At 39.2% G+C, this 16,929-nt stretch overlaps 1 protein-coding gene across 4 annotated transcripts in view; it reads left to right on the top strand.

The window, feature by feature from the left end:
• Positions 1 to 16,929, top strand: part of kcnt1a (potassium sodium-activated channel subfamily T member 1a) — a 58,694-nt gene that overhangs the window by 18,442 nt on the left and 23,323 nt on the right. For 2 of the 4 annotated variants that reach the window (XM_025908860.1, XM_013275252.3), the window contains exons 3-9: positions 1,777 to 1,947; positions 10,213 to 10,292; positions 12,468 to 12,615; positions 13,941 to 13,988; positions 14,275 to 14,323; positions 14,994 to 15,053; positions 15,345 to 15,419. In XM_025908860.1, coding sequence (XP_025764645.1) covers positions 1,777 to 1,947; positions 10,213 to 10,292; positions 12,468 to 12,615; positions 13,941 to 13,988; positions 14,275 to 14,323; positions 14,994 to 15,053; positions 15,345 to 15,419 — 631 coding nt within the window. Of the gene's footprint in view, positions 1 to 750; positions 798 to 1,776; positions 1,948 to 5,588; positions 5,772 to 10,212; positions 10,293 to 12,467; positions 12,616 to 13,940; positions 13,989 to 14,274; positions 14,324 to 14,993; positions 15,054 to 15,344; positions 15,420 to 16,929 lie in introns of those variants that run through there. The other 2 variants (XM_013275253.3, XM_013275254.3) reach the window with 2 other exon arrangements.

Here is a 16,929-nt window from a genome sequence, read left to right on the forward strand (position 1 = left end):
ATCCGTCATCACCTGTTTTGTGTCCAGCTGTTCACCGGTGTGCTGTCTCAGCTTTCAGTGTTGGCCTACAGATAACAGATTATCTGCTGCTTATATGAATCCATTACCAGGGCTGGTGATGGCTGGTTTGACCCGTGCACGCACATGATTTCTTAAGAACATCTGGGCTGATTTTTGGCCAAAACAAAAACCATCTTCTCTTAAAAAATGGATACTGAAGCCATACAAATATATCACACGTGTGTTATTATATTTAAATGTAATAACACATTTTGCATGTCTTCACTTATCTTATGAGAGCTGAATGGTGAACTTTACTCCTGGGTTGTATTTGCTTAGATGGATGAGTTAAACAAAATCACAGTATCAAAATCAAAACATCCCCTTCATCAATCATGCATTAAGTTTGACAAGGTTAATGGAGGACCAAAGCTGACAGACACAGTGATGGAGATTCTGTTTTGTGCACTTCTAAGAGCCTGAAAACGTTATCCGTCTTCACACCAAACCACGTTCATTTGAATTAATAACTACCCTGCAATGAGTCATATTTTATCAAAGGATGCAATATTTTAATTATGGAGGTGATGTGCTGACCGGCGCTGATCATTTAACAAATATTAAAAGCAACAGTGTAATCTCACAAAAGCACCCATACATGCTGTGACAGCCACACAGTTAAAAATATTAAGGCATAAATAACTCCGCTCACTTCACTCTGGAGTTTCTAATTCATCTCATTTCTTCAAGCGACAGAATCAGTTCATCTTCCCACATCATCTTCTCCAGCAGTAAAGGTAAAATCCCACTATGCTGTATTTAACCTTTGCATGTTACTCAGGCTTTCAGGCTGCACATTAGAGAGATGTGTCTCAGCATCTGCAGCCATTCAGAAAAACACAGCAGCCGAAGATTTTTTACTTTTTTTTCCACTGGTTGAGATAAACTTTAATCCAAGTTATGAATCTATAGTGATTCATAATCATCATTCATAAAATGAATGATGTGTGCTTGAAGCTGAGCCATATGTTGAACCCGGTGGTGGATGAAAGACTCTTGGATATTTTGGAAAAGTGAAGTAATAGTACAACAATGTAAAAAATGTACCACTACATGAACAAGCTCTGAATTGAAAGAAGGCGCTTTGATCCTTGTCTAAAAAAAGGATATTTTTTTTCCATTTCATGCAAGCATGTGTATACTCTGTTAATCTAAAGAAGCAAACGGTACTCTTAGTTAAATCCTATTAATAAAGTTGTGGAAAGTACTCAGGTCTGCCTTCTATGGTCTGTAAGCAGCACAGGAGCGACATAACCTTGAATGCATGCTAATTTCTGCTTTTAAGCCTGAATCATCACACAGCAGCAGCATTTTAGCCTGTCCCTGCATCTGTCCCAGGATAGTGAAGAAGCCACAATGCATGGTGCTTTAGGTGAACAAATGTTGGCTGGTTCTTCATTACACAAAGATTTTAGCTGCAAAGGTCATTGTTTGGGATTATCTTTACTAAAGATACAAAAATATATACTTTACAGTACAATATAAAGTGTTCATTAGGGGCATTATCCTTTTTGGTCTAATTTTCTGTAACCCCATACCCGGGCCCCGTCAACTGCACTTTTCCATCCCATGTTTACCTTTCTTGCCTCCTTTCCTTCTCCTTGTGCTTCTTATTTGCTTTCAACATTGGCTCGACTGGCTCGACCGGCTTCCTTCACTTTTGCACAACTTTCTCTGCCTTCTGCTTCTTTACTTTTCTCCTGTCCCACCCCCCAGCTCATCCCCAGCCCCACTCCAGACCAAAAACAGCAGCCGCAGTACTGGGGTTATCTTAGACATCTCTACCCTCAAGATGGAGCAGCTAGAGAGCGAGGTGCCTCCTCTGCCGCCCCGTTTCCGCTTCAGAGACCTTCTTCTTGGGGACCAGAGCTTCCCGAATGATGACAGGTAGGTAGGAAGCTCTGCTTGTAACTCACACAAGCTTGGCTGAGACGTGGTGTTTGAGGTGGTCAGGAACCGAAAGAAGTAAGCTGAGAAGAAACTGTCAAACTTAAAATTTGTACAATTCTGACAGACGCATCAGCTCATAGACATATAACCTTTATAATGGGTGTTATAGGTAGCCTAATATTTCAACTGTCTATGGACCAATTTAGCAATTTCTCAACATTGCATTTAGCTTAGCATTTCAGGTAATTGTCTCTTAAATTCAGCACTTTTGCTGTTTGCTTATTACTTTTAACAAATTATTTTGACTATTGACCCTTAGCTGAGCTACCTATGTTAGCTGTTTATTGCTTTGTACTCATCTAAGTTGAGCTGTTGCAACATTTTTTTGTAACTCTTAGGTTTTTTTCATATAAAATTAGCTGTTTTGCTATTTGTAGTTTACTAATTTGAGTTATTTCAACATTCAGTTGTTACTTTAAGTATTATAAGTATTATAGCTAACATGTCGGCTTTTTATCCTTTCAATGCACCATTTCTTTATGTTTAGCAAACAGCTGTTTGCCCGATAAGGTTGGCTATTGATGTCATTTTTACTTTACTTTAATGAATGATTAATGTTAGTTAGTTAACATTATTTGCTAACTAGCATTCTCTCAGCAAGCAAGTGTAACAGTTGAGTTAAATGGTGGATGTTTTTTTGTCGGATTTGGTTAGCTGTCCTACTTAGTTTTGTATCCCGAAGCAACCAGCTGTAATCTTTAAAGAAAACTGTTAAAAATATGTTTAATGTGGACTATTTTGGGATAAATCTAATAATAATGAAAAGAAGACCTTGGTTTCTTTTTGCACCATTTTGTGAAGATAAATCTAATAACTGTGGTAATAAATTATCAAATGAATTTATGTTGGTCAGTAGCCTCTATAAAACGTTATGAAATAGCATTAAGTGAAGTAGTGTAAAATGACGACATCTAAAAAAAGAGCACACATCCATTATTCCCCCTGTTTTATTTTAAGTGGCTGCTGTTGTTGTTAATTTTTGACTCCACTTGTTTGAATTTTATGTAAGTTATTAGTGTTTTATTTGCAGCAGCCCCTAGAAATATACAGGATGAAAAAAAACAAGTAAATTGAATCATGTGTCACACATGATTTGATCTCATCACAGCTCTGTTGGTCGTCCGCTCATGTTGCTTTCACTTATCAAGCGCGCTGATTGCCAGACCTCTTTTTTTATTTTTTACTCCTGACAAATACTGTTATTTGGAGTTCAACCCCACTTGATTCACCTCTTTGTAGTTGCTGAAAAGGCTTTGTTCATGGAGTGTTTACCAGTGTTTGCCCCCTCCAGACTTTAGCACAGAGAAGCACAGTTTGAAGTGTTCTCTTTTTCCGGTGTAAGTGGTGTTTGTGTTTAAAAGGGGCCAGAAACGTTGCAGGATTTGAGGCGCTGTCCGTGGTGCTGAATAAGAGGGCGGTACATGAGAAGCTGTGGAGCAGGTGTCTGTGTACGTATTTGAAGATTGAAGAAGTTTGACTTGAAACACATTTTTCTTTTCTGCGACAACATTGTGACCTAATTCACTGTCAGAATTGAAAATGAGATCTCTCCGTCGGTCTTTCTGTCTTTCCTCATCTACTGCCTTCAGCGCTCTACTCAGCTGCAGCATCTGTGCATGATAGATGTGATCAGCAGCAGTCTGCTTCTGTTTTTCTGAGATCTGCTTCACTGGTTTCCATCCTGAGATTAAAAAACATTTTACTTTAGGGAATTTAGAGATCCTTCTTCTTCATTAGTTTAGGCACAAGCTCAAAAAATAAGAAATAAGCACTCTTTTTTCTGTTACAGCATTAAGTTTTGAAGTGAATTGACGTCCATAATTTGGGTAAGTCAGCTAAAAAGCTAAAACATCCTCGGGATGTTTATTCAGTGCATAATTGCGTGTTCTCCAGATGGACCGCTGGAGAGGTATGATCAGATGTAATTTTAGAAGTGATAACAGCAGCAGCAAGCATTTCAGACTGTAGAGCTGTTTGTAATATTTGTCATATCTGTTTTGTTTGATGAGGAATAACAACAAGCTCTGCCAATGCTTTTAGTCAAAGATGACCTTTTCTCCAGCTGTCCTCACAGCTATCCTCGTTTTCTCTTCGAGAAAGCTGCAAACCTTTCCAGCTCCTATTTAAATGGTTTCCCGTCTTTTTTTCTGTTCTTTCCCTGCAAATGAACGCATCTTCTGTCCTTAGGAGATAGTGTTGTTTATAGGTGACTGATGCTTCAGGTTAGCGTTCCAGTGGTCAAGCCAAGAGCTTTCTCTTGAAACCCCAAATGTCACTGGTCACATCTGTCCGGGGAATCATCCGTCACTCAAAGGTTCCTTTCTAAAAGAATCAACACTCAGTAGTGGCAACATAATTTGCCACAACTGAGTCCAATTTCAAAAATATGTCTCAGTTTGCTACATGATAAATGTGCAAAATAACAGAAAAGGTTCATTGCCCAGACTGTCTTGTATTATATTAAAGCTTGTTTTGTCTGTAGTAGAAAATATCTAAAGTAGATATTAATTGTTTATCTATTATGTAACTTTTGAAGTAGTATAAATGGCTATGATAAAGTTATTTATTAATAGAAAAAGCTGTAAAACATGAAAATATTGTTAAACGTTCGTAATCTATTCCCCCATTGGATTTTCCAAAGCCTTCCACTGAGCTGGATTGGAGTCTTTGCCAGACCAATTCTGGCCCCCGAGCCTTGTTTCACTGCCTTGCCTTGAATATCCCCTACCTGATTTTCATCTAAACTTTGTGATTCTGAACACCATGATGTATCTTAGAGGCAGAGGCTGTGATGTAAGGGTGTTCACGTGCAACTCAGAAGCCACACTGAGTGGCTGTACTGGTGTGGGCGAAAGGGGGTTCAAGAGGGATGGCCTTTCCTCCTATTTTCAAAAGCACTGACTGCTGGGGGCGAGGTCATCTATAAATTAGTACTTCAGACATCGCAAATTTAGAGGAGACAAAGAGGTGGGAGACTGAAGGGAGGGTGACTGCCAGAGCAGTCCTCTTGATTTTCCTTTCATCTGCACTGCCTGTTCATTTTTTTGTAAAAGTGCATCATCTTTCTGTTTTTGTCCCAATCCACCACATCCTGCAGAGCAAAGCGAGCGTCATCACCAACTTGTGTTTAGCATGATCAGACAGAAGAACAGACTGCAAGGCGGCACATTCATTGTGACTGTACGAGCTCCGAGTCATGAAAACTTCCTTCCAACAGGCTGAGGGTAGCCTGCTGACATGCTGCTGATGCCAACAGCAAATTAAGACAAATCCGAGTTCATCTGACAATCTCTCTGATATGGCACAGTGAATGTTTACAGCGTTGTGCTGCTGGAGAGGACCATGCTGCAGCAGCAGCAGTTAGGGTTATTCCTGTCAAAGCAACGTTGCTGTGGCAACAGGCCCGCGCAAAGAAGGGAAAAAATAAAAACTAAAAACGAGAGAGCGGCTGCGGGAATATATTTCTAAAAATACTCCAACAAGCTGAAAATAAAAAATAATAAAAAAAAACGCTTCGTCTATGATTTCTTATTTTTAGCTTCTTATCTTTATCGTGTCGTTTCATAAGTTAAAGCTAAAATCAGTTCATCATCCGGCAGTGCTGTGCTGGTATTTTAGAGCTGCAGTGAGGCACGTTGGTCATCTGTAGGAATTCAAACTGGCTGCACGACGCAGCTACAGGTGTCCTGCACGATGGATCCGGAGATCCTCATCCCAACCTGGAGGTCGGACGCGTTTGGTAGTGGTGACGCTGGGCAGAGGTAGGGCCACGCGAAGCGGAGACCAGTTTACCCTCCGAAGTGCGCACGATGTCCAAATGTTAATGGAAATGGATGCGCCGGTAAAGAGGCGGGGGAATAATGCTGTCCAAGGCTTTTTTCTTCTCTTTGCTGTGAATTATTATTTTCAGGCGGGAAGAGTTGTAGTTATTATGTATTGGGAGTTATTAGGAGATAACCAGGAGTTTGATAAGCGATGGAAAAATAAAGAAACAAAAAAACTTCCTATTTATTTATTTATAGTGGCCAGGATCAGAAAGTCATTTCTTGTTTTACGCATCGGCACTTCTGCTATTATATAAAGTAAAACCGTATTTTAAGGTCGTTATTGTGGATTATTATGTTCTCAGTTACTCCTGTACCTCTTTTGTTCAAGTGTGAAAGCCCCCACTCGCGAATTTGCAAGGTGACTATTTAAAGTAGTTGACAACGGAAAGATCTTCAGTCACGAAAACGCACAAATGTTGACTGCTGAGACGCACAAGAACTGAATCTTTGTACATTTTGTTTCAGTCGTACCAATAACTGATTTGTTTTAGCGGTAATTTAAAAGTCAGTTTAGTGTCATGAGGAGAAAAAACAAATTAACTGAAAGTTTGTGAGATTTTTGGGACTTTTTGCTTGAGGACTTTTTACATATATATTAATCCATATATTTTCTGTCAATTGATGAATGGCCTTTTGGATTGGAAGCAACAGGTCTATGCTGTTATTGATGAACCCCTCGAGCTGCATTGATTTAATGAAAGCGAGGCAATGATCACACACACTCGCTGAGCCACAAGCAGGCGTTTAAAACGATCTAATTGGTCACAGAATTGTGCGTCTTGTTGCCTGAAACTCCGACGTGACACTGCAGTATGACTAATATCAGACCTCTTCAGTTCGTAATTGTGTGCTCAACAGGAGCTGATTAAGGGCCATTACTTGTACCCATTAGGCCTATGTATGCGTGGGAGGGTATACGGGCGAGATAGACAGACAGACACAGACAGACAGACAGAGAGCAATCTGTAGGACTCTCATATACGACAGCACAGCCTCTCATTTGAAGTGTTTCTGCCTCCAGAGCCCATCTCTGTCTTGCTGCTGGCCACATGTTACAGATGTTTTTAGTTCTCATCGCAGAGCGGTTCTCTCAGTTTTTTTCACTGAAGGGTTTCCATCACTGTGATGTAGTTTTAGTGTCGTGCAGACCTGAAATAGCCGTTTTAGTGCCGCATCCAACAACCCACACCGCCTTTTCCCTTCCACTGTGATCCTTTCAGTCACAAGCCAAAACTTGAGATTAATGGAGCATCAGTGAAGCGTTGCAGTTTTTCACCCTTTCTGAAATCCTGCTAATCTCTCTCATGCCTTCCTTTTCATTCCTTCCCATGCCCATCCATCAGAAAACAGTACTGTGAAGACAGCACTGAAATTCTCTTTCATTCATAGCTATCAAAGGAGTTTTTGCACTTTCTCTCTTTTTGTGTTTTGCTCTGTCTTACAAAATGTTTATGAAATCTTATTTTAACCTTTGGTCTTTCTTATAACAGGAAAGTTTGAGTTTGCTGGTGTTGTAGTTTATCCTGAAAATGTATCTGGTGAAATGATTATTGTGATATTGTTAAATAGGTTGTTAAAAAAAAATAAAAGTAAAAATGAGGGGATTTGGTGGTTAGCAGTGTTGCCTCACAGCAAGGAGCTTGTTTTTGAACCTCCTGGTTCACTGGTTCTTTCTATGTGTTTTCTTTACCTGTGTGGGTTTCCCCTGGTGTTCTGGTTTTCTCTTTCAGTCCAAAAACATGCTCGTTAAGTTAATTCGTGATTTTAAATTGGATGTATGTGTGGATGTGAGAGTATGTGATGGTTCCCTTTCTTCCTGTGTTAGCCCTGTAATAGTTTGTGCTGTCCTCAGTTCTTCCCATCTTCCAGCCCGTGTCAGCTCAGCTAAGATCCAGCCCCCAGGGGGCCACAGGCTACTTACAAGAGAGATTCTTTTTCCCAAGGAATCTCTCCTAATCCCAGCTAGTTTGGATTTAGCATAATTTGATGATCTATACAGCACTTTGGAAAAGTCTTCAGCCACTCTTTATTTCCTTATACTTTACTAAGAAAATGAGAAACAGATGCACTGATTTATTGAGTTGTGCAAACATAGATGGAAATAAGGTAAATGAGATAAAACAGAGTTGGCAGAATTCTAACAAAAGTCAATATTTGGTTTGACGACCTTCAGCACAGCCTCAACTCTCTTAGCCAAGCCTTTATGGTCATTTCTTTAAGTAGTCTTCAGAAATAGTTCTCCAGGCTTCTTGAAGGACATTCAAAGCTCTTTTTTTGGATATAGGCCACCCTTTGTTCCCTTCTCTGTCAATATGATCCCACACTGCTTCAATAATGTTGAGGCCAGGATCTGATGAGGCCATTTCTCAGCAGATCCTGGTGTGTTTTAGTTTTCACTGTGTGGTATGCTTTTACTGAATTGAAAGTGTGTTTGGGATTATCACCTCGCTGAAAAATGAAGCTATTGCCAAACAGCTTCCTTAAGAATGTCTTCTTGACAGCCATCCTTGCACTGAGACCATTTCTGATAAGGTTTCATTGAATAGTAGATGGATAATTGGAAGGGCTAGATGCAACTCTCAGGTCTTTTGTCAGGCCTTTGCTAGATTTACCCTCCCTATTTCTTAATGACATGACTTTAAAATACTGTTCATGTGTTATAGGTACTTCATTAGACCTGCCACTTATGAGTTTATCCTCAGCTATCCTCGGCTCGACTGTCCAGTTTCTTCAAACTTTGTTTCCTCAGATATATGCCAAGTGTTTAGCTAAGAGCTCTCTGGGAATCACCTTGTTGCTTCAAAAACTATTTTATCCTCGTCCAACTTCTAACAAAGTGCCTAAAGATACCATTTAATAAGGGTTCTTTGCTAAGTTTTCTGGTATGTGTAGGCACAATGCTTTTTCATCCCCTCAGTTTGATTCCTTTTTTAATGCTTGAATGATTCATAGGTCAGTGTTACAGTAAGTGGCTTAATAATAATAATAATAATAGTAATAATAATAATAAAACAATCCTCTGAAAATGGTCAGGTGTAAGGACTGGACTTAAAATTAGTATTGGTGAAAAAACAGCAAGAAAAATTTTGAAAGTCCTTCAGAAAGTCTGGTGAACCTTTGTTCAAGACAACCTTAAAGAAGTTGCAAGTCTTCCTCCTTCAAAGAGAAATATAAGAAAATAGGGGTGACTCAAAAATTTTGCACAGTACTATATTGACTCAAGCATCTCACCAGCTGGCACGAGTAATAAGCCAAACTATACAGTAGCACAGGCAGTCAGTTGTTGGCAACAGGGTCTTACATTTGAAGTGTCTTCTTTTTTGGAGTTTTCATGTTCTCATTGTGCCTGTGTTGTTTTTCTTTGGGAGTCACGACAGTTTGAAAAAATGTCACAGGCACTCAAACTAGATTGGACCTCCACATCAAAACCTGATGGATGGGCTGATGCTGTCACAGGGATGCAGGAGGATCAGTCTTTGACAGCTTTGAGAGTGCACAAACGCAGCTGTGTGGGGAGATGCAGTGATTTCTCATTTAGCATAAATATGAGCAGCAACAGGAGTAGGATGAGAGAAATTGAAAATGTTACTAAGGCATACCAGAATAAAAATGAATCTCCTCACACTCAAGATATTTTCTCAATAACCACAGTTAATTTGTAAAGGAGTCACTGATGAATATACATTTTCATCTTCATTATATCATTCTTAATAGCAAATACAAACGGGTGTGCACAATGTCTCGCACAACATGTGTAATCCTTCTGTGGGATGGTGCAAAAACAAATCTAATATTCATTTATGCACAAGCGCGTCTTTTCATCCATTCTGGATGTTGGATTTCTCATCATAAAACATGCTTTGGTCTGATATGGAAATCCTGCAGTGCCACTGATAGATGTCACTGACACAGTGATATCTGCATAAACAGTTCCCATCTACTATATGACCTTTTTAATGATGATATCAGAGGAATAGAAAAAAAACTAGGCTGTCTTATCTTATCTTATCTTATCTTATCTTATCTTATCTTATCTTTCTCCTTTTAAAATATGAATGTTGTTATCTTGAATACAAAAAATATGCAAAAATATTTACCTTCTTCTCTTTTAACTTCACTCCTGGCTAAAATGATGCTCCACACTAGCAGCTGCTCTTTGGTTTCTTCAGTTGACGCTGCCTGGCCTACAGGAGTCCTGTCATGTAATTGGAAACTAAATCAGACACAGCTAATTACCTAACTCTCCTCAGGCAGATAATTACAAAAACAGCATTATGAATATTCATGCTGTATTAACGTCGTCGTTTTGAAAAACATCTTCATATCTCTGTTAATGCTGCTGTGTGACTGTATCTCTCCCTCTCTTACCTGTTAGGGTGCAGGTAGAGTTTTATGTGAATGAAAACACCTTCAAGGAGCGCCTGAAGCTTTTCTTCATCAAAAATCAAAGATCAAGTAAGTGGATGGTGCCGGCCACCATCTCATGTTCTTACGCTGAGTGCTGCTTAATTGAAAGGGCAACACAACAAAAGCAAACCCAGAAAGCTGTGCATAATAAGACCTAGATGCATAAAGAAGGGGAAATAATGATTGAATATGTACATTTGCTCACTTCTAAAGAACACTTTCAAATTTTCATGGTAGTTATATATTAATGGAGCAAGACAGAATATCAATTAAAAATCCAGAAAGGACTCATTATATGAAGAATTGTGAATTGATTTGTATGTCACTGAGTGAAATAAATATTTGATCCTCTACAACCCAGCCAGAATTATTCTGATTCCTGCAGATTGGCCGTGTGTCAATTGCAATCAATCAAAAAATCAGCCAAGCAATTAGAGATGGTCCTGATCTCAACTCATTATGTGTATAAAGCACACCTGCCCACAGAATCTGTTTCATCCATTCCAACCGCTCCACCACCATGGGCAAGACCAAAGATCTGCCAAAGGACATCAGGGATGAGATTGTAGACCTGCACAAGGCTGGAATGGGCTACAGTTGTTGGTGTGATTATTCAGAAATGGAAGAAATATGAAATGACCATCAGTCGCCTTCAGTCTGGAGCTCTATGCAAGATCTTACCTCATAGGATGATCATTAGAAAGGTGGTGGATCACCCAAAAACCACATGGGTGGAGCTTGTTAATGATCTTAAGGCAGCTGGGGCCACAGTCACCAAGAACTCCGCTGGTAACACACTACTACACTGTAAGGAATTGATATAGATAGATATGTTGCTGCACCTGCAATGTCCCCCTGCTCAATTGGGCACATGTACAGGCCCATCTTAGGTTTGCCAGTGAACATCTAAATCAGCGGTCCCTAACCCCTGGTCCGTGAGTTGTTTGGTATCGTGTGTCTTATTTTGAAATAAATATTTACACATTACCATAGCGACCAGAGAGCATTAAGGGGCAGAGAGGAGGATGTTGCTCTCAATGTTGTTGGCGCATTTCAGGAGGACGCTGCTAATAAAGTTACACAATTACACAGTGAATTTGTGTTTATTATTATATTTACAAAATAGCACAGTTTTTGTCTTGGTCGAATCATTTTATTTTGTTGTATTTATCAGCGACACCTTAATGGCCGGTCTGTGAAAATATTGTCTGAAATTAAACCGGTCTGTGGCGCAAAAAGATCTAAATGATTCAGAGAAGCCTTGGAAGAAAGCGCTATGGTCACATGAAACCAAAATTGAGCTCTTTGTGTTTGTGTTTAGAGGGAGATGGTTGCTGAATATGATACAAAGAACACAATCCCCACAGTCAGGCACAGAGGTGGAAACATTGTGCTTTGGGGCTGTTTGGGGCAATCCGATGATGGACACCTTCATCAGATTGATGGGGCAATGGACTGGGCCGTGTACCATAAAATCCCTTCTCTCAGCCAGAACAATGAAGATGGGTCTTTAATGGGTCTTCCAGCATGACAGTGACTTAAAACAAACCACAGAGCCAACAAAGGAGTAATTAAAGAAGAAGCAAATTAAGGTTATGGAGTGGCTTAGCAAGTCTCCAGATCTCAGTCCTATAGAAAATCTGTGAAGGAAGCTGAACATTTGAGTTGCCAAGCAGCAACCAAGAAACCTAAAGGATTTAGAGAGTTTCTGTAAAGAGGAGTGGAACAAACTTCCTCCTGAGATGGGTGAAACCTGGTGAGCAGCTACAAGAAACATATTGCTGCTGTGCTTTCCAACAACAGTTTCTCCACCAAGTATTAAGTTAGACTTTGCTTAAGAATCACTGACATGCAGATCAATGATATCATTCATGTAATTTGTTTTTTCTGAATTTTTGGTTGATATTTTGACTCTCTCCATTAAACTATAAAAATTATTTTAAAAAGATGTTATAAAAATTAGAGACTTCTTTTCTTTGGAAGTGAGCAAACTTACAAATTCACCAGGGGATCAAATGATTATTTCCACCACTGTATGGGAACACCTGTGGAGAATCCCAGATGTTTTTTCCTTATCTGTCAGAGATTTACTTTGAAGAAATGACACTGTGTTAAATGCAGTTTAAACTTAAACTCAGGAAAGCCTATGTACACACGGTCACAATAAATCTTATTTACAAATAAAATTTATTTATAAAAAATCTTATTTTCTTTTGCCTTCAGGCCTCAGGATTCGTGTGTTCAACTTCTCCCTGAAGCTGCTCACCTGTCTGCTGTACATCATCAGAGTGATGACAGACAACCCCGCTCAGAGCGCAGGCGCCAGCCACAGCGCCGCGCAGCAAAACGCTCCCAGTGGCAACAACAAATGGTTTGTTTAAAATAAAGACAAAGGTTTTCAGGTCAAGTCGAGGATTTTTATCAAGCACATTCTAACACAGTGTTATCACAACACTCTGAAAAAATGAAAAAAACAATTATAATGTTAAGATTTGTTATTCATTCATTGCAGTTGATTAATTCTTTAAAGGAAAGCAACAAAAAAGGCGAAAAAATAAGCTAAACTGCAAATAAAATGCCAAGTACTGAATATAAGGTTACTGGTTAAGGTTGCTCTGCATATTATATGTAGGAGGACTGTTCCACAGGTCGGGATCATAATATCTGTTTAGAAGCCCTGGAGTCTGCATAATCACAGCAACAGCAGCCTCCTTTGGTGTCCTTTAGATGACACAGCATGCTAAATGTGCGATACTATATATAGGATACTGTAGCTATTGTACGCATCATAAGACCTAAATGTCACATACTATGATTTACTCATGAAAGTGGTCCCTTTCTCATTTTTTTAAAAACCAAATTATTATGAATTGAATAAATATAATGTGTAAAACTGCCAATTCTAGAGCTACTACATGCAAACGAGTGCAGACCTCCCAGTTTGCATCTGTTCATCTAGAGTCGCCTCTTAGTGACTAACTTTAGGCCAGTCAGTGGTGATCTGTAGAGGTCATGTCTCATTTCAGTGTCTGCCCTATCAACTTCTTTCTGTGCTTTATCTACCTGCTGTTGTGACCATGGGTAACTGGGAATCAGATTTCGATACCAGAGATAGTCACCTCAGAACAAGAAGCTCCTGGGCTTGACTCCACCAGCAGTGTGCGGCCTTTCTGTGTGGATTTTGCATTGCGTGGTTTCTCCCAGGATTAGTTTGGCTTACTCCCACAGTCCAAACATCAGGCATTTCAGGTTAATCCTAATTACAGTGATTCTAAATTGGTTGTAGGTGTGAGTATAAAAGTGTCTGTGTCTGTTTGCATGAACCCTGCGACAGCTGAAATGAGCTCTGGCCGCCCCACACCTTAATTTGAATAAGTGGATAATAGGCGGTGGAATGGATTAACATTTTGTTATATGAGAAATATAACAAAGGGTCCACTTTGATGACTGAAGATATATAAGTCTTGTAAGACCAATAGATAAAGTAAAGATTTGTTTATAAGACAGAAAATAAAGCTTTTTCTCTTCTCCATACAGTTATCTATGTCAGGAGCTGGCCAGCTCCTTTGGGTGGTTAACTTGATTAATTGGCTTGTTGTGTGCTTTAATTCTTACACAAATCAAATTATAATTAATTAATAAATGTATGTTTCATCCTGTGATATATCCTCCCTTACCATCATCACTACTCCACAGTGTCGACTGTCAGTGGAACGGTTCAGTGCAGGACAGAGAAATTAACTGGTAAGCAGCAAAAGGTGTGATTTCTTTCAGCTCTTTGTTTGGTCTGATACCTCATTTCTTCCATTCACCTTATTAGTTATTCTGGCAGGCCATCGGTGTTTTCATTATCGGATGTTCCCTTTTTATCAACATTTATGTAAAGAGATCCCTGCCAGCTCGGTCTTCTGTTTATCTCACGTTGTCACTGATGGTATAGACACAAATCATGTACTGTTTTTCTTTGATTTGGAGGGAATTTGTTGTTAAATGTAGTACAATTGTCACTGTTGTGTGCTTTCTCTGTCAGGGAGTTGATCTTCTGGGTGGATAGGAAGGTTCCTGTCTGGGCCATTCAAGTGAGTCACAAGAGAAGAAAGAGCACATAAAGCAGAACTTTCAATGACTTTCACTGAGTTGCATAAACTTGTGTGTGCGTGTTTGCCGGCCTCATTGGCACAGCTGGTACAGTTTGCACCTTGTGAGTGTCTGTGTGTGTGCATGTGTGTGTCACTGTGGCAAATTGTCCTGAAAACATCTTCTGTAAGTGGAACTACCACAAAGCCATTTTGAGTACTCGGGCAGGTCTTTATCTGTCTGTCTGTCTGTCTCTCTGTATATCTGTCTCTCTGTCTGTCTGTCTGTCTGTCTGTCTGTGGACAGATTTCAACAGCATAGCGTCACAACCGTGCAAGATTCAAGATACTTTACAGGTGTGTAGTTGAAAATGATGGCCGATTTTTAAAGACGGGGGTTCTCCGACCCATGCGTACTCACACGATCAGGTAACAGTGTAGCAGTGACTACATGGGTCGTGGGTCGGAACATCAACATATTGACAGGTGTTGCAACAGGTGTGATCCCATCTCTGCTTTCAGTTGTGCTGTTGACCAAATATTTGACTGTCTAATGCAAACCATAAATGTCTAATCATCAAGTGAAAACATAGTGAGCGTCATTCTTAGAAGATTATTTGTGACAAAGCTGTTGTAAATAATTAAGTATGTCTTATTTCCTGTTTTTGCACAGGTGATTGTGGCCATCATTAGTTTCCTGGAGACTATGTTACTAATGTATCTGAGTTACAAGGTAAGACAGAGTGTGCTAAAAAAAGCACTCTGGCTTCAAACATGATTAATGCATTCTGTACAATTAATCACTTACAATGTGCTAGATTGACAATCCATAAGTGGTGCAATTAGACCAAGTCATTTGTCAAGGCTACATTAAAGACAGACAGTAATTACAGGATATGGCTGAGGTGAAGGAATAAGTGGTTTTGCAGGGTGACAGACAACAATGAATCTCTGCAGTGACTCACTGTCTTTTGTGTTCTTACAGATGAAAGTGTTAAAAGTCTGTGCCTGTTTTTACTTTTAGGGGAACATTTGGGAGCAGATATTCCAGGTGTCCTTTCTTCTGGAGATGATCAACACAGTTCCCTTCATCATTACGGTAAAAGTTTTACCATGACAACCCCGAAATGTGCCTTATTATGTAGAAGCACTCTATGAAAAATTAAGCACATCCTATGATTCAGAAGCTTGTAGAATCACTTTTAGCAGCAATAACTTAATAGTTAGCAATCATTTTCTGTATGATTATATCACTCTCTCACATTGATGTGGAGGAATTTTAGCCCACTCTCTTCTGCAACATTGCTTCAGTTCACTGAGTTTTGCAGTTTATTTATGCACAGCTCTTTTAATTCAATTCAGTTCAATTTAATTTATTTATACAGCGTCAAATCGCAACAACAGTCGCCTCAAGGAGCTTTATATTGTAAGGTAGACCCTACAATAATACATACAGAGAAAAACCCAACAATCATATGACCCCCTATGAGCAAGCACTTTGGCAAAAGTGGGGAGGAAAAACTCCCTTTTAACAGGAAGAAACCTCCGGCAGAACCAGGCTCAGGTTTTGGTTTGACTGGAACAATGGAACACCCTATTTCTTTTATTTTTCAGCTTCTTTGTTATAGATTTGATGCTGTGCTTGAGCTCATTGTCCTGTTAAACATGTGGTCTCTGGAATTATTGCTATACAGAGGAGTTTGTGGTTGATTCTAAGACTGCAAGGTCCCCAGGACCTGTTGCTGCAAAATTAACAAATCGTCACCCCTCCACTGTGACGATTTGATAGTTGGTATAAGGTGTTATGCTACACTGTTAAAAAAAATCCTAGAAAAACAGTAATATTCCGGCAGCTGGGGCGCCAAAATAATACCAGAAAATAACAGAAAATAACTTTCTCATAAAAATACGGTTATTTTCAGTTTGTTGCCCTAATTTTACATGGGATTTTGCCTTTTTCAAGTGCTTTTAAACATTAAATTAGGAACATGTTAATGTGATTAAACAATGAAATTACCTATAAATAAGGTCAATGAATGTGGCAATATGAATAATAATACTTAAATGTACAGAAATATACAGTTAACAGTTGGTTTAAATAATAATAATAATAATGGATTGCATGCCCTGGGACAGACTGACAGAGGCGAGGCTGCCATATCGCACCATCGGCCCCTCTGGCCATCACCAGTAGACAGTAGGTGAAGTGTCTTGACCAAGGACACAATGACCGAGAGTGTCCGAGCCGGGGCTCGAACCGGCAACCTTCTGATTACAAGGCGAACTGCCAACTCTTGAGCCACGATCGCCCTAAATAGCAACAATAATAATAATTATTTGATGTAAAAAAAAGTTTATGAGAATCATTTTATATATTTTTCCATAGCATTACATTTGAATTTAACAGTTCAATCTTTCAAATAACGGACACATATTTGTGAAATCATGGTACATTTGTGAATGTATTTTAACAATCTAAATATGCATATGTACAGACAAATACATTTAAAAAACAAGAAAATTATGTTTTATTACATTACAGTGATTTTACGTTAATTTACATTTGAAATGTAAATACACAGTAAAATACTTTTATATTAGGATTTTTT

Source organism: Oreochromis niloticus, linkage group LG7, assembly GCF_001858045.2.
Source record: "Oreochromis niloticus isolate F11D_XX linkage group LG7, O_niloticus_UMD_NMBU, whole genome shotgun sequence".
In the NCBI taxonomy this organism is placed as follows: Eukaryota; Metazoa; Chordata; class Actinopteri; order Cichliformes; family Cichlidae; genus Oreochromis; species Oreochromis niloticus.